The 22,505-nt window shown below is 49.0% G+C and overlaps 11 protein-coding genes across 11 annotated transcripts; 6 read left to right on the top strand and 5 right to left on the bottom strand.

The window, feature by feature from the left end:
• Positions 1-1,620: 1,620 nt before the first annotated feature.
• Positions 1,621-3,803, bottom strand: BJX68DRAFT_238050 (uncharacterized protein). The gene is made up of 5 exons (XM_071040276.1): positions 3,714-3,803; positions 3,563-3,661; positions 3,433-3,511; positions 2,525-3,380; positions 1,621-2,474 (listed from the first exon to the last, which is right to left on the bottom strand). Exons 4-5 carry the CDS (start codon positions 3,182-3,184, stop codon positions 2,154-2,156), a joined length of 981 nt encoding a protein of 326 aa, XP_070898483.1. The 5' UTR covers positions 3,185-3,380; positions 3,433-3,511; positions 3,563-3,661; positions 3,714-3,803; the 3' UTR covers positions 1,621-2,153.
• Positions 3,804-4,418: 615 nt separating this feature from the next.
• Positions 4,419-5,647, top strand: BJX68DRAFT_276140 (hemolysin-III related-domain-containing protein; the record flags this gene model as incomplete). Its single annotated transcript, XM_071048019.1, has 5 exons — positions 4,419-4,453; positions 4,484-4,552; positions 4,589-4,976; positions 5,040-5,150; positions 5,267-5,647. 5 exons carry the CDS (start codon positions 4,419-4,421, stop codon positions 5,423-5,425), a joined length of 762 nt encoding a protein of 253 aa, XP_070898482.1. The 3' UTR covers positions 5,426-5,647.
• A 380-nt stretch (positions 5,648-6,027) lies between these two features.
• BJX68DRAFT_97916 (uncharacterized protein) lies at positions 6,028-6,984 on the top strand. Its single transcript, XM_071050115.1, has 2 exons — positions 6,028-6,598; positions 6,749-6,984. The coding sequence occupies exons 1-2, from the start codon at positions 6,276-6,278 to the stop codon at positions 6,903-6,905; spliced, it is 480 nt and encodes a 159-aa protein (XP_070898481.1). The 5' UTR covers positions 6,028-6,275; the 3' UTR covers positions 6,906-6,984.
• On the top strand, positions 6,871-7,863 carry BJX68DRAFT_97909 (uncharacterized protein). Its single transcript, XM_071050113.1, has 3 exons — positions 6,871-6,988; positions 7,043-7,466; positions 7,517-7,863. The coding sequence occupies exons 1-3, from the start codon at positions 6,966-6,968 to the stop codon at positions 7,592-7,594; spliced, it is 525 nt and encodes a 174-aa protein (XP_070898480.1). The 5' UTR covers positions 6,871-6,965; the 3' UTR covers positions 7,595-7,863.
• On the bottom strand, positions 7,864-9,414 carry BJX68DRAFT_97910 (ankyrin repeat domain-containing protein). Its single transcript, XM_071050114.1, has one exon. The coding sequence runs from the start codon at positions 9,200-9,202 to the stop codon at positions 8,132-8,134; it is 1,071 nt and encodes a 356-aa protein (XP_070898479.1). The 5' UTR covers positions 9,203-9,414; the 3' UTR covers positions 7,864-8,131.
• A 34-nt stretch (positions 9,415-9,448) lies between these two features.
• Positions 9,449-9,890, top strand: BJX68DRAFT_97874 (uncharacterized protein). Its single transcript, XM_071050112.1, has one exon. It carries the CDS (start codon positions 9,580-9,582, stop codon positions 9,823-9,825), a length of 246 nt encoding a protein of 81 aa, XP_070898478.1. The 5' UTR covers positions 9,449-9,579; the 3' UTR covers positions 9,826-9,890.
• On the bottom strand, positions 9,449-10,835 carry BJX68DRAFT_238038 (major facilitator superfamily domain-containing protein). The gene has a single exon (XM_071040275.1). The coding sequence runs from the start codon at positions 10,561-10,563 to the stop codon at positions 9,955-9,957; it is 609 nt and encodes a 202-aa protein (XP_070898477.1). The 5' UTR covers positions 10,564-10,835; the 3' UTR covers positions 9,449-9,954.
• Positions 10,836-10,980: 145 nt separating this feature from the next.
• Positions 10,981-12,832, bottom strand: BJX68DRAFT_238037 (UDP-Glycosyltransferase/glycogen phosphorylase). Its single transcript, XM_071040274.1, has one exon. It carries the CDS (start codon positions 12,447-12,449, stop codon positions 11,277-11,279), a length of 1,173 nt encoding a protein of 390 aa, XP_070898476.1. The 5' UTR covers positions 12,450-12,832; the 3' UTR covers positions 10,981-11,276.
• A 2,006-nt stretch (positions 12,833-14,838) lies between these two features.
• BJX68DRAFT_267298 (nucleoside phosphorylase domain-containing protein) lies at positions 14,839-16,577 on the top strand (the record flags this gene model as incomplete). The annotated part of the gene is made up of 2 exons (XM_071045786.1): positions 14,839-15,301; positions 16,342-16,577. The coding sequence occupies 2 exons, from the start codon at positions 14,839-14,841 to the stop codon at positions 16,575-16,577; spliced, it is 699 nt and encodes a 232-aa protein (XP_070898475.1).
• Positions 16,578-17,240: 663 nt separating this feature from the next.
• Positions 17,241-18,563, bottom strand: BJX68DRAFT_267297 (uncharacterized protein; the record flags this gene model as incomplete). Its single annotated transcript, XM_071045785.1, has 2 exons — positions 17,241-17,355; positions 18,340-18,563. The coding sequence occupies 2 exons, from the start codon at positions 18,561-18,563 to the stop codon at positions 17,241-17,243; spliced, it is 339 nt and encodes a 112-aa protein (XP_070898474.1).
• A 3,105-nt stretch (positions 18,564-21,668) lies between these two features.
• On the top strand, positions 21,669-22,076 carry BJX68DRAFT_267296 (uncharacterized protein; the record flags this gene model as incomplete). The annotated part of the gene is made up of 1 exon (XM_071045784.1): positions 21,669-22,076. One exon carries the CDS (start codon positions 21,669-21,671, stop codon positions 22,074-22,076), a length of 408 nt encoding a protein of 135 aa, XP_070898473.1.
• Positions 22,077-22,505: the final 429 nt, after the last annotated feature.

Below are 22,505 nucleotides of genomic sequence, written 5' to 3'. Positions count from 1 at the left end.
GGAGATCTGGGAAGCCAACGCGACTGATAGTAAGCAAGTTTAATAACTTACTTTGTTGGGCTTAGCAAATGACTTGACCTTGGCTTCCAATTCATCAAGCTCAACCTCTGTTCCATTATAAAGAATAGCGATTATCGCCATCAAGGCCTTTTTTTTTTTTCTCGGCGTGTTTGAGCTTCTTTTCGACGGAGCCATCTCCTATTCCTCTCCCCATCGTGATAACCTTCGATTGGGATATAGAAAGAATGGCCCCGGTATTAAGGTAATGTTTCTCGTCCTCTACTCAATTATTGGAAGGCACTGACCTGGCCTGTTTCCATTCATGGAAGATGGCCCTCAGCAATACAGTGGACCACAGCGGTCGATAATAGAAAAATACCTCAACAATGTCAGTGTGGTCCAGAACTCCCCGGGGTCATTAGGAAAAAGACCAGAACACTCACGTCCACCAGCTCTCAAGACAAAGTGAAACTCTGTACTTGCTTGTAAAGCGACTTCGGTCTGCAGCCCGTCATGAAAAAGTTGGGTCGCAAATTTGGATACGCTGGAAGAGAATATTGGAAGGCTTCACCAAACCATGGACTTGCAGATGGAGAGATATTGTTCAGGGTACAAGAGCTATTAATAGGGCTGTCATAGCGCCGGTTTGCAGGGCATTGGAAGCGCTCGATGGTTTGGCGGCTCACATTTCCCGCTAGGAAGTGATGGCCAATTAAATGCGTTGTACAGATATCAACTCTGGGTGACCAGAGCTTGCCAATCAGTATTAGAGCTTGGGAGCTAGAGTGGACCCAGTATGCGTGGTTCCGAATGAGGTACTGGATAATATTTCCGCTTAGTGTCATTGCCGGAATCGCTTCCAACGTGCAAAGCATGTGCCAACATTCTCATACGCAATACGTCATTATTGTGGAGTCTGTATCTGTAAATGTCCCAGAAAGTGTCCGTTAAGTCATAACCCTGTCTTCGAAGCTAAAGCCCCTGAACCGAGTCGGAAAATATTTCTGGTGGCTCGAGAAGTCCCACGAATTTCGCACTACCCCAGCCACCACCTATAGTTAACTTATTAGCTTCCTTGCGTTGTAAGGCCCAAGCAGCGTTTATAAAGTAATGCCCTTGGTAGTGTCTGTCATTCCCCGTTACTCTCAACTTTTTCTTTTCTTTTACCGTTCGTGTTGCTGTGTTCCCTCGTTTCCCTTCAGTTTGTGCTCTAGTGCGACTGGGTTCCTAATGCAACCATTTCGATCCATCGCCCCGTTGGGCCCAGGTTCAGAAAATGCTCAGTACGTTGGTGTTTCAAGGCGTCGCAAGGCATCTACAGCTTGTAATGAGTGCAAGAAACATAAGTCAAAGGTTTGTGCTATGTTGAAACATTCCCTTGAACCCATGGCCTGGTCTACCCTTACTGAAGTTTCCTGCTCAGTGCAGGGTTCGCGACGATGAATCGGAGTGTGATAGATGCATACAAAACCGGACCGAATGTGTTGTGGACGCCACGGAAGACCAGCGGCGGAAGATAGCCCATAAGCGCAAAGTGCAAGGCTTAGAAGAGAATGAAAAGCTACTTTTCCGCCTAGTGGAAACCCTGGCAGAAGCCCTGGGTGGGAGTTCCGATACTCACATCAATGGCCTGGTACGCCTGGTCCGGAATAAGGCGCCGCTCGAAGAAATCAAAGTTTTCATGGAACACGCGGACCCTGTTTCTAATGAGAATAATACGGATGCCGCCATAACGCTAATGGCCCATAATGCGATTAATTACAAAGCATTTGACTCTGACACAATGGACGAGAGCACTGACGGATCTTTTTCTGATCTGCCGCCAAATTTTCAAGAAAACGGCAGCTACGCTAGGCTAGACATAGCAAACCTCATACACAGCAATGAATCCATGAGAGCAACAGAGGCTCATCGGAATTATACTTAACTCTTCAAGAAGTCCCACCCCGGAGCCAGCTGGGTCTGCGCAATAGATCGACTTGAGCGTGGCAGAGAATAACATTATCTCCTTTGTGGAAGGTACGCGCCAGAGCAGTGGTTGAAGCGGGCTCGACCAGCTTTATATAGTTGTTGCCAGGCTGTTCGCGAAGGTTTCACAAGAGGAAGGATAATATACAAGACACCAGCTTTATTTGCTGAATATTATCTGCCATCTATTCCTCCTCTTTCCTCCTTCTCTGCCACCCCAGCCAAATTGAGAAGGTAAAGGTTGTAAGTAGAACTGTAGAAAGGCCGTATATCCAACATAGGTCGGATACTAAGAATGCGAGACGGCCATCATTCTTAGCCTCAAGAGCAAAAAAATTGGTGCCGAAGAAGCCGCAGACCAAGCTTGCTGGAAGATAAATCATAGTGACTATCGAGATAGCATACATGGATTCGCTGTCTTTTTTCGTATCCCTTGCAATATCGGCGTTCTTCCTTGCTATCTCCATAGAAGTTAGGCTGTCACGATTGGCCGTGAGATTATAGACCTACGCTCTTTTTTAGCACTGAGATCGGTAGTTGCTTCGGAAGAGCTTACCAATTCAACCAGATTTTGGGCTCTTTGCTTGCGATTTTTACATCTTCTCCTCCTATCTTCGCAAACATGCTGTAAAGAGAGGAAGGCCCTCTGTAAGTGGGCCTCGGACTCGGCATCGAAGGCAAACTTGGCCTCAAAAGAGGACTCGCGGGAAAGCAAGTCAAGGTCCATAAGAATCTTGCCAATCAATGAATAATCAGATTCGTTGGAATGCTCCAGGGTGATCAAAGACCGCAAAATTTCGTGCAAATCCTGAACTTGCGGGCCGAAACCATCAGCAGGCCTCGTCTTGATCAAGGATCCATCGAAGAGCTGTGATTCAATTGCAAGGAGCTTATGGAAGGAATTGTTCAGGGGTTTATTCCTAGTGTCCACCACGTGATAAAGAAGAACAAAGTGGCACCAGAATGGATGAAGGGAGAGTGATTGTATTGCTGACAATCTCTCGAGTCTTCTAATGGATTCCACTGTCTCTCGGTCCCTATCTGGTATGGTGAAAGAAGATGCCACTTGTCTCTCTGTAAAAAGGCATATCGAGCGTTTGTTTCCGAGTTCGTACCGGTAATACACAAGGTTAGGCCTTCGCTCTGAAGGCTGTAGCTGACATGGGATATAATTCCGGGCCTCGGGCTGATTAGCAGTGCCAGCACTGATGCGCATGTCTTATCACAGTGAGCGGTCGCATGAAAGAGAAGTCATGGTTAACCTACCGAATACCCGATTCAAGCCGACTCCATGAAATGCAGAATGGTACGACTGCAGTTGAGGGGCTCTGAGATCCAATCCTAAGCCAGAGACAAAGTCACCATTGCCTTGGTATTTCCGAAGTTCGCTCAAAGTGTCAGAAGAAATGACCCTAATATATCATCTATGAGCATAGCGTCTATGAAGAATGCCAGTGAGCCTACAGAAATAATGCCTGTGCTTTTGCTGGCACAGTTTTCAATATTTCCTGCGCTGCTGTCTGAAAACCGCTAAAATCCTCAACTACAGAAATTATTAGCATAATGGCTTTTCTGTACGGGAGGTTAAACCTACAATCTCGTTGTCTTAAAAGTTTAACCTCAGTCCTCTCTTGACTATCCCGCCGAAAAGGGCTAAAGCACAAAAAGTCCATAATTTGAGCATCAGCTGTAACTAAACGATGTGAGAATAATGAGCTTGTAAGTAGTTGGAGGGGGATCCTCACGTTTGTCCGAACTCTGGGAGCCCATCGTCAACAGCGATATCCCTGGGAATTTTTCCAAATATGTTGAAGGTTTAGATAGCAAAAGAGCAGCAGAAGGTTAAAAGCTATAGGACGCTTGGAGTTCATGTATATATTGAGAGCTATACTGCTCTACCGATAGCGTATGCGCCGAACGGGCAACGCTATCTTCGCTGGAGCAATGTCAGCCAGTAATTTAAGCGCTGTTGGCTAGAGATTGTATAAATATAGGACTAGAACTGTGGCTCCGTACGAGGAACTTTGGCTTCCGGAAATGTGGTTGGCCGACGAAGGCACGGTTTAGCGTCGCAGGCTTGTCGAGATAATTAGTGCTGTGTATTGGGCGGAGAGCGATCCGAGCATGACTGTGGAAGCTGACCCACAACTGAGCGCCGCAGTCTTCTTTTGCGGCATCTTGCCTGCAGGCGAGTCGTGGTCTAAAATTAGGCAGGGCAGCGGCTAGAGCGAGCCAATCAATGATGCCTGAGCCAATGAAAGCCTGCAGGCTATCTAAAGGGCCATACCCATGAGAAAGGCCAGCGCTTAGCAAGAACAACTGAATAATAAAAAGGCAGCTGTGCCAGAAACAAAGCGAAAGTAACCCCTTTCCTTTTATCTTCGATTTCCACTTATTCTTAAAAGTCCAGCCACCCTGTATTAATCATTAACCGGCACTATAGGTAGTAAATGGAATCTGCTCCCTATCTTCGAGTTCCGCTCATGTAGCCGTCAGCGGAAATGGACTTTCCTAGTGATACTATTTCCAAGGCTAGCAAGGCTAGACGCCCAGTTCTCCTCTCGTTTGATGAGATGCTAGAATGGTTCCGGCGTGAATCCAACCAGTAGATTCTCCATAGCTATCGGCCTATCTCAGGCTCGGCTCGTGCTTCATTCTATAGTTGGTTGTATATGCACAACGAGACAGTAAATATTTATTCCCACCTTATCCCAGCTGTGCTCTTCCTACTTGGCGAGTGGCATATCCAGCAATACCTTGCCAGCAGATACTCTGGGGTTACTACCACTGATTTTATTACTTTCTCGATCTTTCTGTTAACGGCAGTCACATGCTTGTCGTTATCAGTAATATATCATACCATGCTAAACCACTCCAAACATGTGGAACATCTCTGCCTTCGACTAGACATGCTGGGGGTTGTGATTTTCATTATGGGCGACCTTATCTTGGGAATATATATTATTTTTTGGTGTGAACCTTACCCGCGTAATATCTACTGGTCTATGGTAAGTGGTTCTCTATATGGATATGGTGCTTGAGTCTAACACTTTTCTTTCTTCAATCAACAGATTGGATTTTTTGGGATGTTAACTAGCTTTCTAAAAATGCATCCCAAGCTCCAGGGCTCAAAGTATCGCATCTTCCAAGCATCGATGTTCGTGGCGACTGGCTTGTCTGGCGTTGCACCATTAATTCATGGACTTAATATGGCTTTTATCCGGGACCCTATTCTATGCAGTAAGTCTTTTAATTTCATGAATAAGAGAAATGAACCCTAACGCATGTGTCTCCAAAGACCAGGTTTCCTGAAAGTCGATATCCTGGCAAATTTGACCTATGTGGCTCCCATTCGATCTTCCACATGCTAGTAGTATGCGCCGCTGTTGTTCAGTTAATAGGGTATCTGGATGCTTTTGACTATGCACAGGCAAATCTTGCCTGCGTGTCGCTTTAGAATCTATTCTTTTAGCATATGCTTGACTGTGGGAGTATCGTCGACGGGGCTGAGCTGGCGGTGGACAATGGTTGGACGGCGGGACGAGCGGGACGGAAGAACTGGGAGTGTTTGACTCACTGCTCTGTGGAACCTGAGAAAACAGACGAAATACAGTTCGAACGAACGATGAGGAAGAAATGTTGTCAGATTATACCTAGAATACTCGACTTTCAGAGAAGGGTTCGAAAGTTCATTTGAGCTCCTAATTCGTGAAATTGCATCCAGGCACTATTAGTTTACGCGAATAGAATTGATCTATGAAGAAGACGTTAGTCATACATGAAGGTGTAGCCTAACTAGTTATACTTCAAAATAACTTGGTACTCAAAACAAGTATGGAATATTTCCTCTGCGTTGGGTCACTTTTTTGCTTTGCTAAGAAGGCCACTTTTGGCAAGTGGGAACCGACCAGCCCAAATCACTCGACCTGCGTGGCGGCCCAAATGCGACTTTCCACGAACTTCGAGAAATGCCTGCGTTCTTGGCAGTGGCGCCCGATTCTTTGTCCTATCATATCAGACCTCAAGGAAATGTATTGTATGGAGAAGGACTATACACGAGAAATCGAGTTAAGAAAGCAGTATCCGTCTTCTAAATGTGGTGGGAGAAATTCGACTATGATGATCTGACCAGCCTCAGCTCTCGTTCATGTGGCTGCCTGTGGCTGCGACTGTGGCGTCAGCAACGATAAGCACGTGATTCCACCTCCTAGTTTCCTTAACAACGGGATCATGCAGGACGACAAACGCCAGATCACTTGTCATCGAACCACATTTGCAACGAGTTTGTTTTGTACTACGAGAATTGAATGAGGCGGGAATATATCGACTCCTGGCTCAGCGGGGTTTTGGAACAAGAACAGAATCCAACCCCTCCCTTAACTCCACCACCCAACCTCGATAGGAGCTATCGAGCAAAACGGCGAAAGATGTCGCACAGGGAAACGTCGACTTCTCGAAAACACAGGCTTAATAACGACACAACTAGCTCGGTTACTGACCTTACTGATCGCACCAAGTTTGACCCTTCTATCCAGAGTTCATCTGGAACCTCACGACAACGAAGCCCAGTGCGAGACCTACTCAACGAGCTCCCTCTGTCAAGCCCATCCATTCACTGCACCCGACCGAAGTCCGTACCACTTCCTGATTCTGTTCGTTTGCTTCGGCAGGCACTGGGCCTCGATTTTGGCTTCAAGCTGATTCCGGCTCCGCTTAAGGTAACTAGACCTGGTCTTCAGAACCATAGCCGGCATACTTACGTGGTTTTCTATAATTGTAGGCCAAAATATATACCGAAGCCCCCTGATGAAGCTATAGATATCCCAGACGCCGCCTTCGACGATGACGTTAGTTTGAAACCAGAGGAACTTGATGCGTTATGGCAGGACGTGACGGAAATATACAATGAGGCGGCCGAGGCTGAGGAGCATGGGTAGGATGAGCATGCTGGGGCTCCGGAGTAATCCAGGCGCTCCTCCAAAGAGGCCTCAAGCGCCATGCAATTCTTCAAGGAAAAAACGTGTTAGTATTAGAGGTCCGTCTGTTGGAAGGCTCGCATTTAACCAAAGAACAGACAAACACAGAGTATTGACCCCTGTCTCCTCCCACGTCTACCGCAAAAGAATGCAGTCAGCAAGAAGGTTGATTACACATTTGCATTTTCCATTCGAGACCCGCAAGTGAAAGAGACATATGCGAACTTTTGGAACACTTTTCCAGATCGGACAGTGAGCCAAACGACAGACCCTTTTACAAAACGTGTTACTCTCTTTTCGGGAATTGAAGTAAAACAGTCGAATGGCGGCAACACGGAGGCACTGGTGCAACTTGCCATCTGGTTAGCTGCTGGGTTAGAGAAGTTGTCGCGCTTACAGGGTCTCCATGGGGAGAAATCAGATAGTCGCGTGCTTCTACCGGCCATCGGGTGGACAGTGATAGGGCATGATTGGAACCTATATATCGCCTTCAGAGGTTGCTTTGAAGGACAAGACAGAATCGTGAGTAGAGCCCATAGCGTATTCTCGTACCTGCTAATAGTTCTTGGTAGTATGTGGAAGGGCCTGTCGAAAGCCTCAGCCCCAGTACACGCACTTACTTGGCATCTTTATCGAGAAAACTGCGATGAGCATCGTTTTTTCGATCATCCGAGGCTCGGCAGACATACCATTGGGAGAAGAGAAGCTCTTTGGAAATGTAGACCCGCTCGCAGAAGGCATTGTTTCTAAAAAGCCGGACTTTTACGACGGCACTCTAGCGGCAAATTATGACAAGGTTGTTCGTCAAATCCTTCGCTCCTCTATTATTCCTTCAAGACAAGACCACCTCCTTGTCGCGCCCAACTTCTTCTGAGGCAGAGGGGCCGGATGGCTCTCACGCAGTAGGTGAATGGCAGGCCCTATATAACGGGGCACTTGGTGCGCGCGCAATGCATAATCTGATGTATTCTAGAGATATACCGTACTAGAGGTAAATCGCCTTCAATCTGCAAATTCACTAAATACAGGATCAACCGCCGAGGAAGATTGTACTATAGTCATGTTCCATCCTGCAGCTCAGGCGCAGAAGGGACACGAAACTCGACCTCGGCTTCTTCAAAAAAGTTACAATCACCTGTAGCACAATTAAAAAATCCTCTGCGCTGCTTTTCCCTGCTACTTTGCCCCTACCTGCTTGGCTTACCACACAGACAAAGTGGATTCTGGTTGGAGATTCCTTTTCCATCAGCCCAGCTATGGAATGTTCGGCACCGTCCACAAGAATAAAAAGGTCGTCCACTGTTCCCGTTTTGATTCCACTGTCTGGCATTGGTAATAATTGTTGGGATTCCACATGTTTTGCATAAGGGTGCTGAGGTGGCTTGAAGAGCATTGCCATATTTGCCGCCTTGCGCGTTGATGTCTGCTCCCATGTCCAAGAGTAGTCTCACAATATCTTGATGGCCTCCAAATGAGGCGGCTTGGAGAGCATTACCAAACTCGCCACACTGCGCGTTGATGTCTGCTCCCTTGTCCAAGAGTAGTCTCACAATCTCTTGATAACCTCCAAACGAAGCAGCCTGAAGGGCATCACCATACTCGCCGCCCCGCGCATCGATATCTGCTCCCTTGTCTAAGAGTAGGCAAACAATCTCTGTGTGGCCTTGTAAAGAGGCGGCCTGGAGAGCATTGCCATAGTGGCCGCCTTGTGCGTTGATGTCTGCTCCCTTCTCCAAGAGAAGTTGGATAATCTTTTGATGACCTCCAAATGAGGCGGCCTGAAGAGCATTACCATACTCGCCACCCTGCACGTTGATGTCTGCTCCCTTGTCCAAGAGTAGTTTAACAATCTCTTGATGGCTTTTTGCTGAGGCTGCTTGGAGGGCATTATCATGGAGTTCGGGGCTGTCGACGGCATCGAGGAATATCATGAAGTGATCGATTAAGGGGTCTCTACTGGGGTCATAGTCGCAATTATGCCCAAAAGTCCACCCTTCCAGAATCTCGGACCAGCTCTTTAGGACCGGCGGCAAGTCCTCCGTGGACTCTGGCATGCATTCTGGGGGATCGCCAAATAACAGATCAACCGCCGTGAGCTCATCATCAACCAGTTCTTCTAAGGTAGGGTGGGAGACTCGTGTATCCGAGCTTTCCACCTCCACACTCTCTTTCTCTGGCAGCGATAGTAGGGCGAGTCTTTCCAGATGGGATGCGATATGATCTCGAATTTCTGTGTACACGTCGCCTGAGAAACGCATAACCTCAAGGTTGCTAGCGACAGCGTGGGCTGTGGACTCAGAGATCCACAGAATTTAAAGAGCCGCCCAGCGGGTTCATCAACCCCTCCCGTGGAGTGCCGCGACGCCTGCAGTTTCGTGCCCGCTTCCAGATGGATCCAGTGGTCTGACATGTTTGTCCGTGAACTAAACGTGACGGACAGTCCCGTTCATGCCGGTACAACCGAGGTGGATCACACGGTTGGACGTGTCTGGACGCGTGCGATCGCTCGAATTTGATTGAATGAGCTGTTTGTTGTGTTTGCAGTATCAGTCACGTGATCATAGTTCTCAAGAAGGCCACTTTTGGCTAGTCGGATTCGATCAGGTCAGATCAACACGACCTGCGCGGCGGGCCAATGGCCACTCCCCTTCTGTCCTATGTGGTCTTCCTCTCAAGGGACCCGAAGCGCCTCGCACCGCAGCTGAGTTGTGTGGGAGGTGATCGTCTAAATCGGATCGCCCTCTATAGCCCGGTCTGGCTTAGTTTCCTCCCATATCCCGTATTTTTGGTCCGGAAACGCAAGCTGTTCACGCGCCAAGACCAAGTTTCTTTGTTGAACTGGACAAAGAACTTGGTTCTTCCATGGAGACGAAGAGCATAAAGAAGGAGAATCTCCTTTTTCCAGCAGAAACACTTTGACACACCATGTTTGTACGACGGTCTACCAAGTGCATGTGGTCGTTCGCTCAGAGGCATCCCTGGGGCAACAACAGCACTTGAAAAGTCCAACTCAAAAAGCCCCGCCTTTTGGTGATTGGTGCAAGACAAGAAGAGCATGTTGGAATCTCCGACCAGTGGTGCTGTCCTCAAGAGAGATGTTCGCTGGATGGCAGTCATGGCTTGAACTTGCGCCTTGGTTCTGTGCTCCACAAGGGCTGCGAAATGCGAAGAGCTGTGCCTTGGTCATTGCAGATCCACAGCCTAGGTTCCACGCCATATACCAAAGGTTGCTCGCCTGCAACAGCTGAGCACGACCATATAGCTCCAAAGCAGGACCCAAAAAGATCTGCCCGATTGCGTAAGCCAGGATGAAAATTGCCATGGAAAGATAGATTTCAAAATCGGTTTCCATGTGCAGCAATTCGCCGAGGTCTTGCAGTGCAGGAGCGATCATTGAGGAGGAGATGGGTGAGATGAAGACGAAGAGGGAGATGGTCCAGGTATTCTTCCATTTTATGCTCTTAGCCCAGTTTCTGGGGTATTCGGGGTCGGTATCGCTGCTCCATGTTACGAGGTTGCGGTCTTGAGGTTGCTTGGGAGTTGGTGGGTTTACTGCTTCGAGGTCAGTTGTGTCTGGTCTCCGACTGGTCCCGTTCCAGAATCTCTTTTCATCTTCCATGATAGTCTTGAATATGACAAATTCAAGTTAGATGAAAAGGCCAGAATATAGGATTCACTGGGAAGATTGATATACATTTTGCTAACAGCCAGGGTAGACGCGCTTCAACTGCCGAAGATAGGACGTTGAACACTTGAAGAAGCGCCTTCAAGCCAGCCTACTAACAAAATTACTAACCCACGAGAATCCCCTGTGACACTGACAGACGGCAAGACATATGCTAAAAGTGATTTTGCATGGGCTACAAGGAGACAAGGCACCTGATAGGAAATGTACTAGTAGATTAGTGATAGTTGCCCTTTCGGCTTAGCCGCCGGGCGTTAATAAATTGTTTGTTTGTTTGTTTGAATCAGGTGACTTGAAGCAAAGGCAGCAGCGATGATCCTGATGCCTACTCATATTCAACTTATTAAAAGCCATCCTTATCTACCTGTCACTTCACTGACGTAAGGCCTGGGCACCTTGCCTGGTATTTCAAGCACGCGCGGCAAACTCCATGATCGCTCGCTCCACCTGAGCACGACTGTCCAGCGCCTCGTTCTCGCTCTGGACCTCCACGCAGCGTGTCTTGAATTTGTTGTCCGTCAAAACATTATTGACTGCATCCCGGATGGCCTCAACGCTGGGAGTGTCTGTCTTCAGATTCACGGCGATCCCAGCCCATTCGCCTCGAGTGCAGACCTCGGACTTGTCTTCTGTCTCAGGAGTCAGTATCACATAGCTGCGTGTAAGATTTGTGAAAATGGAGACTCACGACCGGATCCTGCAAGAACCATGGGAACGCCATTCATGACGCCATGGAGGAACCCTCCGTACCCGGCATTTGAAACAAAGAGATCAACATGGGGTAGGACGGCATCATACGGCAAAAAGTCGACCACCCTCGTGTTGGCCGGGATCGTCACCTCATCCAGCGTCGCACCCTTGACGCCTAGGACCCCGATAACGAAGCAGTCATCCATTTCTCCCAAGGCCTCAATAGTAGGCTTCAACAACATACTGTAATCAAGCTGGAACGTCCCCTGCGAGACGAAGACTACCTTTCTCCCTTCCTTCTTCGCAGCCAACAGGTCGCCCCACCACTCGGGCAGAACAGTATCAAGCCCAATCTCCTTCCGCGGATGCGCACCGATAAAGCGGATATTGTTTGGCATGTCGCTGCGAGGGTACTCGAGACTCGGACTACACGGCTGTAACATGAGGTCCGCGCCCGTCGCCAGAAAGTCAAAGAACGGCTCGTCAACCCTAACCGTCGCCCCAAGGTTGCCAAAAACTTCATTCACATAGTCCTTCAACGCATCCCACACGGGCCTGTCCTCCTCGTACAGTACCTTATTCCGCTTACGACCCTCCTCACTGGAATCCGGCGGCAGCCCCGGCCCAAAGGGCGCATGGTCAACACTTGAGATCGTCATCGGCGTCGTGGAGAACGTAATCACCTTTGGAAAATGGGTATACCCCCTTGGCAGCGGCGCCCCGAATAGGAAAGGCCACACGCCCATGGACGTGTACTCCTGCAGTATGACAACGTCGCGCTCTGGGTCGCGCGCACGGATGTCCTCGAGGACTGTCCGGAGGACACTCATTGCCCCCGGGGTGGCGTCGACAAAGAACCCCTTTATCCCGTAGATGCGCTGCTCGTTCCCCTCGGGGAGGGAGAACATGTGCCCAAATTTCTCGGGCGTCCAGACCGTTGCCACGGGGTTGAAGATCGCGCCGACTTTGAGGATAGCGGACTCTGACTCTGCGCCTGCGATGAAGTGGACTTCGTAGCCGCGCTTGGTAAGGTTCGTTGCTTGGACGAGGAGGGGGGTTGTGTGGCCGGCTGCTGGGGGGCAGGCGATGACCACGGTGGGCTTGGATAGTGGGAAGGTACTTGTGGTCATTGTAAATGGATGAGAGGGAATTGGCTGATTTGCTGATGGTGGTGACCGTGCGGGAAGGAACCTGAGTGCTCTTTCTGTCCTTCACCATGTGGCGATTTGGCCTCTTTATACCTGGACCTGGAGACGGGAAATGAGAAATTCGGCGCGATACTAGGTAGAGCTAACATATCCTCCCGAATTGCAACGACTGGCTCAGCCGCACATTGGCGAGATATATGGATCCTTCTGATGACATCTAAGCGCTAGATCGAACCGAATGTGACGCTGGTGATGATATCTGCTCTTGGACAAGCCAGATGATCAACACGCCTTCAAGGGATGGGATTAGTCGTCGCGAAATAGCCAAGGATACATCGGCTAGAAACATCCCAGCTCTGATGGGCAGCTGGAAAATACTCAGGAATTCAGACAATGTCTGTGGTATCGTTTTCAGACATCTTGGCATGCCAGTTGAATTGATCGACAAGATATGAGCAGTATTTGAGGGTGTGACTACCTAGGTAAAGCGCCCCTTGGCACTTGCGAGTCTACACGGTCTGACCAACCATGTTTGAGCTTACGTTTACTAAAATTCTTGGCGACGATTAGGCTAGCGGATGCTAAGAGCTGGTGTTGCAGGGCGTGTGTCCATAGTTAACTGTTAAGTCGCGCGTTCATCCTTAACTTCTATAGTGATGCGCTATATACAGAATGTTAGCGTTCGGTCGGAAGTAGCCTAACCAACCTAACCTGTCTTCGAGGGTTAGTTGATTATATGTGCACCACGTCTTTTCTAGATGAAATATCCACTTAGTTTCATATTATTAGCTACTTCGTATCTCGGGCAGATCATTGAAGTCACCTGTCATTAGGGAAGAACGGGTTGCATAATAGATACAGGATATGGATACCTATGAGATCACCGCTACTTAAGAAACTAAGGTTTTCCAGAAGGTTCTGGTCATAGACCAGAACTGATGGTAGGTCACACCTTCAAGAAGAATGCCCAACTATCTCGCTGGTGTTCTGGATGTCGACATCTACAACTCGACGTCCTTACACAAACTCTCGCGGTCAGGTCGCAGGGAAATAATCAGGCCTCACGGGCTCCCTGGACTCTGCCGGCCCTCCCTCACAGTTATAGCAGTCATCCCCGAGATCTTCCGTCTTCATACCCTAGCTGATGCTCGATACTACGAAAAATGGTTTCACTGGTCAACTCCTCGTGGTCCGCGTTGAACCTCTCGTAACACTGTATATCCAACGTGGCGCCGCCATGTTTCAAACAGTCTGTGGTAGCCTGGTTGAGGATTTGATGGAGATAGAGCATAGTTCAGATGTCCGTTTACGACGAGCTCAGCGATATTGGGGATGAGGCGCTCGATATAGGTAATGTGATCTCCCTTCGGCGAACAGAAACTATTCCCACGCATATTATAGGCTGCTACAAAAGCTTAGAGATTTATGGTGCTTGAAAAATGGTGGGAAGCACTCTGTTATGTGGTGAAGATATCACTCAATAGCACTAGGTTAATAATTCTAGGCTTGTGTCTTCTAATGGATGCGAAGGTGGTGCACGAGCCTGCAATACTTTCTATCAGCCGCTGTATGTGATCATGGGCCATTCCAGCAACAAGAAGCAAGATAGAATTATGGTCATCTCGGAACCATGGGACTTACCTCTTCTAAGGTGAAGCAGAAGCGTTTTCTCTTATGTACATCTACTATCATTTAAGTTAGCGGATGTTTCGTCATCTCCAGTAGCTTCACCACTGTCTCGTGTCCGTTCGCTGCAGCCCAGGATAATGGTGTCCAACCCCGGGAGTCCTTTGAGTCTACATCCACATGCCCGGTCTCAAGAAGTAGCTTCGCCACTGCCTCACGCCCATTCTCTGCAGCCCAGGATAATAGTGTCTGACCATGAGAGTCCTTTGAGTCTGCATCCACCTTTTCAGTCTCGAGTAATAGCTTCACCACTGCCTCGTGGCCATACCCTGCCGCCCAGCACAACGGTGTCGCGCCATGTTCAGAGTCCGTCGAGCCCACATCTACCTTCCCCGTCTCTAGTAGCAGTTTCGCCACTTCCTCGTGCCCGTTCGCAGAAGCCCAGGATAATGGTGTCCGACCGTCTGAGTCCGAGTCCACATCTACCTTTCTAGTGTCCAGTAGCATCTTCACCACCGCCTCATGCCCATTCTCTGCAGCCCAGGAGAATGGTGTTCGACCGTCAGAGTCCCCCGAGTACGACTTGATCAAGGCAAAGTCAGGTGACAAGCGTGAGCGCAAAGGCTTCCTCAAGCCGCCTCCAACAGTCCTTCTTAATGCGATTGCCAGCATTCAGGCGTATCACGAGCGGAAGGACTCTAAAGTGCCCAGCTTCCTTTAAGAGATGCTGGAGAAGAACCCAAAGATGAGAAAAAAATCTAAGCAAAATCCTGGCTATGCTCACCAGGGCTTTGAGAATGACCGCCTCTTCAAGGCTTTATGCGACCACGTTGCTGGCTTGGACTGCCAGGGATGTGACGTGGACGGTGAGGTTCAACGCGATCCTCGAGACACCACCAATCCAGAGATTCACTACGGGATCATTGCATCTGGCAACACACTTGTTGAAGACGCCGCCATGCGCGATCAGATTTTTGCTGACCTTGGCGAGGATTGCATCTGCGTTGAGATGGAAGCGGCGGGCCTGATGAACCACTTTCCTTGCCTCGTGATCCGAGGTATCTGTGACTACGCTGATTCTCATAAGAATGATCGATGGCAACGCTACGCCTCGGCAACTGCAGCTGCGTATACCAAGGAGCTTCTGGAGTATGTGCCAGGTGTGGAGGTCCAAGAGACTAAGAGAGCGCTGGAGGTGCTTCAGTCGGGTTAGTTGTTTCTTCATAAATAGACCAGCAGATACACGAGGTCGAATAACACATGTACTCGACACCATTCTGACTGCAAGTAGTTCAGGAACAGATGAGTGACGTGCAGTAGACCACTGCTGCAACAAAAGCGACCACTGATTCGATCAGGTCAGACCTTGATACTGAAAAGGTCAGGCGATGGCTGAGTCCACCAGACCCGTCTACAAATGCCAACCACGCGAGGACGCTCCGCCATTAGGGGACAGGCGCATGGCTACTAAGAAATCCTGTCTTCCAGTCATGGCACTTAGGGTCGTCTCGACACTTATGGCTGCGCGGGCTGGCGGGATGTGGAAAGACGATTCTTAGTGCAACTATGCTTGATTACCTTGCAAATGAAAAAGATGGCCTTGTCCTTAGTTTTTTCTTTGACTTTGGCGACACAAAACTTGGTGAAACAGGGTTGCCGCCCATCTCCGGATGTTTTCGCTCATTTGTGCAGCTTCCTCAATCGTGGGCTGAGTACGGAGTTCGGCGACATACTACTATGCCCACTATGCAATTTTTCATTGTCAGCAATAGATGACGGATCTTGCTGGCTCCCTTGCTCCAAGCGTGCAATCTAATCAGCTCCGAAGGCCGGAAGCTCTCGGAATCCTGGCCTTTCAAATCAGACACTTCGTGCGGGCAGGGCGTTTACAGACAGCCTCCTGCACCAATGGCTGTTCCAGGCTTTTGCTGGACGCATTGGCGCTCGCAGCGTTGATTGGGACGTTCTAGCCGCTCACCTGGCTAATTTTGGACCATTGGTGTGGCGGCTCGCCCAACCAGCGCCCGTCTTCCCTGCAGCGAGCAGAACGATAGGATTGTCCAGCGGCTCGACCACACCTGGCACCTGAGATGGGTTAATCTGAGGCTGAACGCTGGTCAGATCATCATGATCCAATTCCTGCCACCCTCACAAAGACGGAAACTGCTAGTTTAACTCAATTATCTTGTTTATAGGTCTTCGCCCAATTGCTCTTGGACAACCTCAATTTCTCACTCACCTACCACAGCCCCGTGCGATTCCCTCCGCCCCATGGCTACCCCCAACGCCCTCGACAGTCCCGACTCCTACACGATCGCCTGGATCGCTGCACTTCCCATCGAGCGGGCCGCTGCAGAAGCCATGCTTGATGAGGAACATGCAGCTCCAACTGGCTTCACTAGACACCAGACCAACACGAATGTTTACACGTCGGGTCGCATGGGAGAGCACAACATCGTTATTGCCTCTCTAGCACTAAGCTAATTAATTAATATGCAAGCCTCTTATTGCCAAGCCTCGAAGTGGTAGGTTATGGTGGGTTGACCGTGGAGGCTTAGCAGGCGACTTTACCCACTTTAAACCTCCCCTTGCTTAAACGCCTGGAGAAGCTGCTTTCCATTTGGGGGTACATTAGCTGGTACGGCCCTTACTCACCTCTACTGTAGCAATTTGACTTGACACTTGTTGACATTCGCGACCATTGAAATCCTAGCGTCGACCTTGGCCCCTTGGAAAAGACGAAGGCGCCAATGTACATCTACACCTACAACCCGGTCGAAGTGTATTCAGAACTATATGAAGCCAGGAATATCAACATAGGCGGGGAGCTCAAAACGTTAGTCCCATCATCTCCGCCGTCTCCCCCATCCATCTTTGCGCCGTCTAACAGTAATTGTCATGAATAATTAACACGTCGAGCAGCCTCAACTTCAGTCGTCTCCTGGATGCCGACTCCATGGCCATCCGTTCCAATATACCCACCGAGTGCTCGGACCACGTTGTTTAGACACACCAATACCTGAATCGTCCGAGGGAGGTGGAATTTTGTGATGAGCAGAGCCTCATCCGTGCTGGTCGGAATACATGGCCTGATCTAAACAGGCCGACGCCTAGTGCTGAGCCGACCCCTACGCCTACCCCTACACCTTACTCATATACGCCGACCCCTTCACCCTCGCCATCACCGGGGGCATCGCCAAGACCGGGCATGAGTAGCGGTGCAGAGATTGCGATCGTCGCCGTCTTTGGTGTCATCTTCTCGCTTAGCATCATTAGCTTCTGTATAAGTCGAGGGAAGAGGATCGAAATCGAAGAGGACTTCGAGGAAGACCGTGGACCACCTCTGTTAAAGGCTGAGATGGAGGCAGCTAATAAGGAAGAGATAGATTGGTTGCTGCATGGTGAATTTGTAGACAATGATTTTAATGCACCGCCGCCTTATGCAAAACATGTACGCGGGTGATGATATCGCACCTCTGGTCTTGATCGGACTCGGTTATGCTGTTAATGTCTCTTACCATACCTTGTGGCTATAGCGTATCTCTACCAGGAGGCTGCCTCCATGCACAAAGGCGAGCGAGGATCGAGATGCGAGTCTCATGCACTACAAGGAAAGTCAACTGCAGAACCTGAAGAGACACTGCTATTCAACTGCTAGTCACCGGCCCCTTTTCTGTAGACTGTACCCCTAAGCTATAAGCTGTGTCCATCCACCACATAGTAGCCAAGCGGAATCTAAACAGCAAGGTCCAAGGGCAATGGGCCAAGAGCATGCATGCTGTTGCAGTGGTCTCCCTGAGTACTGCCATTTCCTAAATACAAAAACCATAACTCAAAATGAATGGACGGAAACGCGCAAGTTTCCCAACGGACTATGATCTGTAGCCCGCGTGTTGTTGCAGTCACTGCGCCCACTCTCTCTCTCTCTCCTGAACACAACTATCGTCGTCGTGTCGAACCTGGCGCAGCGCTAGCTAGGGCAGGAGCCCTAGCATTGAACGGAAATAGAACCGTACAGCACGGAGTGGCAGCCCGAGTCAGGAATCTTGTAGCGACTCCCGCCGCAGTTGGTACCGGACCAGGTCGTGGTCGTGCAGCCACTGTGAGGAGGAAAGGTTATGTTAGCTATCGCATTCTATTGCACAGTCAAGACAAACAGTAGAGCGGCAGGGACTCTTTCCAGGCCTCGTTCCTTCTTTATAGGGAAACCAGCAGATCAGGAACGGAACTTTTATTTAGCACGTACCTTCCGGTCACGATGACGGAGCGTCGAGCCGCGCTCACGGGGACACAGCGGTAGGAGCCGCTGCCGGCCACGGAGAAGCTCTGCTCGGCGCCGCCACAGGTGTCGCCGGAGAACATGCGAACGTTGGCGGTGTCGTCGCGCGCCTCAAGGGGGGCGGGCGTCGCGAAGGCAGAGGTGCACATGGTCGCGAGGACGGCGAGGGTGGAAAGCTTGAAGGCGTACATTTTGACTGAGGGGGTGCTGTTGATCTGCTTGTAATTGCAAGATTGTGTGGTGTTTGGAAGACTGGCGGGGAGATTGCTGTTGGATTGTTGCTGGATTGTATGGAATGGCTGGGTCGTCGCAGTGTTTATATACCTTGACCCTCGCTCTGGTGCCTGGCTTCTATTCCTGTTGAATTTATCGCTTACTCGGAAAGGATTGATAAGCAAGGCCAAATCCACACAGAACTATAGAAGATGCATACGCATAATCGAGAATCTGTAGCTTGGATTCATAAAATGTACTAATTCGAGTATGCATCTCGGCTGGATCAGTTTGGATAGCATCGCTGCTCATATTATAGATCTACTGTAGCGCCCGCACTTTTTCTGATTTCACTCACTCTCTTCCTCGAGCTTCCTTGTCAACCTCTAGCAATGACTGCATTACGCTTGTAAACGGCGAATCCATCAAAAGCGCTATACAATGACCGACTTACCAGTAGAGATTATTGTAATGCTTCTAGACACCTTGCTAGAAGTTAAATCCCTCTTCATAATAATTTCGACACGCCGCAGACTTCGTGCCGTGTGTCTTTCGCTGGAACACGTAGAATTCTCTTCTCAGTTTTTCGCAAAATTATTCGGGCAGCAGTTAAACGTCATGCATTATTAAGGATGTTGCATTCGGCGGTGAGAGTCTGATCATTCAACAGATGCTGTTCGAGTCCAAATTCGTTTCGACCTTGGGAATACTAACCCCCATTTGGCGGCTAGCTAGATGAGCACCTCAGCTCTCAAAGCCCATTGATTATTAGTTTGTGTTGAACGCTGTACATCTTCTGATGGGACATTGATGGAGAATTGTTCATCTTCCGCCACCGCACATAGCTTCTTTCACTATATTGAACAATATGAACAGTTCCTGTCCGAACATTCAATAATAAGCTGTCAAATTACCATCATCCGAGAGCTCGAAGCGGCCATCATATTAACAGGACTAAACCTTAATAACTGTACTTCGCATTACCTAATGAGACTAGGGTCCGGTTACTTTCATCAGTTGATATGTACAATCCTTCAATTTCGCGCGAGCAAACCGCGGCAGCTTGCTGAACGACATAGACATTCTTCGGCATGAGTCTGGGAGAATGATCTGAGCATACAATCAGTTGGTGCCCGCGCGTGTAAATGAAGTATGCTTACTCAAACCGGTAGTCAAAAGTTAGTTCCTCCATGGCTCTGATGCCACGATTACCGGCAAAAAGCGCCATTCGCGGCTTTCTACCCACTATCTACTTTTCAACTCGGTAATTAGGCTCATAGGAATGGTTCATGAAGCGAGCCGAAGAGCCGCGGCGAGTAGTATCGATAACAAGGCTTTTATCTATACTCAATAAATAGGAACACTGCGGAAAAGCGTTTAGTAAAATAAGAGCAACGGAACTCACGAGGACGGAAGATGATGAACTACCTTGTCAGACTTGTACATGGTCTCAATCCGAGCCAGGCATTCATCCTTGGTGATTATTTCTCCAGTGTACTCCAGAATCAGTTCATCAGGTTTGAACAGACGCTTGCTTTGAAGCCCAAACCCACGATCCATCGTGCTGAACACTTGAACGTCAGTATGTCCATGCTCTGGGGCTCCAAAGTGTCAGTTTCCACAGCCATCTCCAACCGTGTAATTAGTATCATCATACTGGTAGAACATATGGCGGTTCTGGTAATTTTACCAGTACCCATCTTCCTTCCTGCACGCACATTGCGATTGTCCAGATGGGATGTTTCGCTTCTAATATTTCCACGCGTCTCCCACAAATACATCTAAACAGAAGTTAAAGATGTATTCATGATGTAGCTGAGCGAATATTTACTAACTTTTATGAAGCACTTTCTAACTTGGAAGGGGTTTGAGGGATGCCATCGCCTCCTTTTCTAGAGGGGTTTGCAGAGTAGGAACAACCTTGCTGTGGTCTGTACTTCGTGGTAAGTCCCAAGCTAGCAGGCCCCTAGTCCTGGGCAAGGCAGACTTATGTGAATAGGAGCGGCGCTTTCGCACTCTCCTTTGCTGCCGGCCGGCTCGTCGGCTAGAACTCGCTGGTAAGTTGGAGCTTTCTCGATTCATATTGGCACGCGTGCGCTCCTGAATTTCTCTTGCAATGGCCTGGGCCACTTCGGGGGATTCCGTGCAAAGTTGACTAATGATGTCGCGGAACTAAGGAATATCAGAATAGGACAGCATGCTTGTCCTTAGGAGCTCATACTTTGCTGTGGTTCCATATTTCAACTGTGGGCTGCAAGGCAAGCTCTTCAGCGATCTCGCTGGCTTCCTCTGCCAAGTGGCCTCTCGCTTTGACTGGCCAGGAAGCTATGGTGGCAGTGTCATACTCATAATCTTTCCAAATCATGATGAGGGTGGCAAAATCACAGGTCGAAGAATTCCAAAGGAAGAGGATTGTCCAAAAAACGTGGCCTGGAATCGAAGGAGGGAATGCTTCCTTTATAGTATTGGTGACCCTTATGAGCTAGCTGGGTGACTAAAGGACGAGGGAGCGCTCTCAGGGCTTCTTGCACCTCCGACGACATACCTCATACGGTAGTTATTGCCCGCGAATAGGAGTATCACGGAGGTAAGGCAGATTCACTGCTGAGTGAAGAGAGCCTACTATAGCTGACTAGTGGCCCTCGAGAACGCCTAGAGCTACTATCTTTAGCAGTATCTCCGGCATCCTAGAGCAGAACTTCTGGTGCTGTGTGGCCCTGTTCCTCGCCTCTACGCATACAGCGTGTCTATATATACCTGAAAGGTCCCGCTACTAGAGTAGGAAATCTGGAGGCGAGAGAGTACCCTCGAGCAGGAAACTACTAACGAATTGGTACCGGTGACTGAATCCGAATCCCTGCTGTACTGGAACCGTCATAGCCTTTAGAGTATCACTCTTTACATATTGCCAGCCTCAAGCCAAATTTCTTTTGAAGATATTGCTGGTTATTTGTCTTTCCTCCTTATTGAAAATTATTGAGAAGAGAATTATTTACTCGAGTGAAGGTATGCGCATTCCTGGAACCCGAAAGCATTTTCTGAGGTGATTAGGCTATCAAGGCATGGACATGGCTTTTAAACCCATGGATGAGAAATTCCAGCAATCATTCAACCCAGATATTGCGATACCTTCAATTGAGCTTGTTGAAGGAGAAACAACAGCTCCAGCGCCAAAATATGATGACGCATCAACATCCAGGTCACAGACCCCGCTATTCTGCGCATACGGCGTACTAGTCGGATACTGGTACGAGGACTACACGGGGCTCGGGCGGCAGCCTGTTTACATCTCGCCCCATGATTTGGAGTGTGTGGTTGAGAGGAGCGGACGGGTTGAAGAAGTTAGATATGAAGACTTTAATCCGCTGGACACTTTCGATGAGATACTCGGGGACATGAGCGATGTCCTGGACAGAGAAGAGATTAATGATGAACTGCGGCCCCTGGTGGAGAATCTATGGCATCGGCATTTTCAAAGTCTAGAGAGCTAAGTTATCTGTTGTGCTTTTAGGTTTCTCTACTAGAACTGCGCCAGACGTTAGATATCGTCTGATTGTGATACTTTCTACATAAGTCTCAAAGGTAGTAAAAAGCTGGCAAACCACCTGCCTATATTAATTGTCTTCTTCAAAGCAATACCATCCTTTTTAGTCTGGCAACCCAACCGTACGACACGGGTGTTGGAGACGGGTCTTCTGGGTCTAGGGTACTGTGACTTGAGGTACTGAATGATGGAGTTTGAGTCGCAGTATATCTAAGGTGGGACTTTTAATACGGTCCGAAAGATGGTCTCCTGCAGTATATCTAACTTAACCGGGTCAATAGATAATGGATCCATCGCGCGATTCAAAAGAAAGGAGCAAATTAAACAAGTATGAGGCTTGGCGTCCATCAAGAAGGGCGCATGACGAAATGCTTCA

This window comes from Aspergillus pseudodeflectus (genome assembly GCF_044049435.1).
Source record: "Aspergillus pseudodeflectus strain CBS 756.74 chromosome Unknown BJX68scaffold_24, whole genome shotgun sequence".
NCBI lineage: Eukaryota > Fungi > Ascomycota > Eurotiomycetes > Eurotiales > Aspergillaceae > Aspergillus > Aspergillus pseudodeflectus.
The sequence above is the reverse complement of the archived record's forward strand: the minus strand, read 5'-3'. Positions and strand labels throughout refer to the sequence as shown.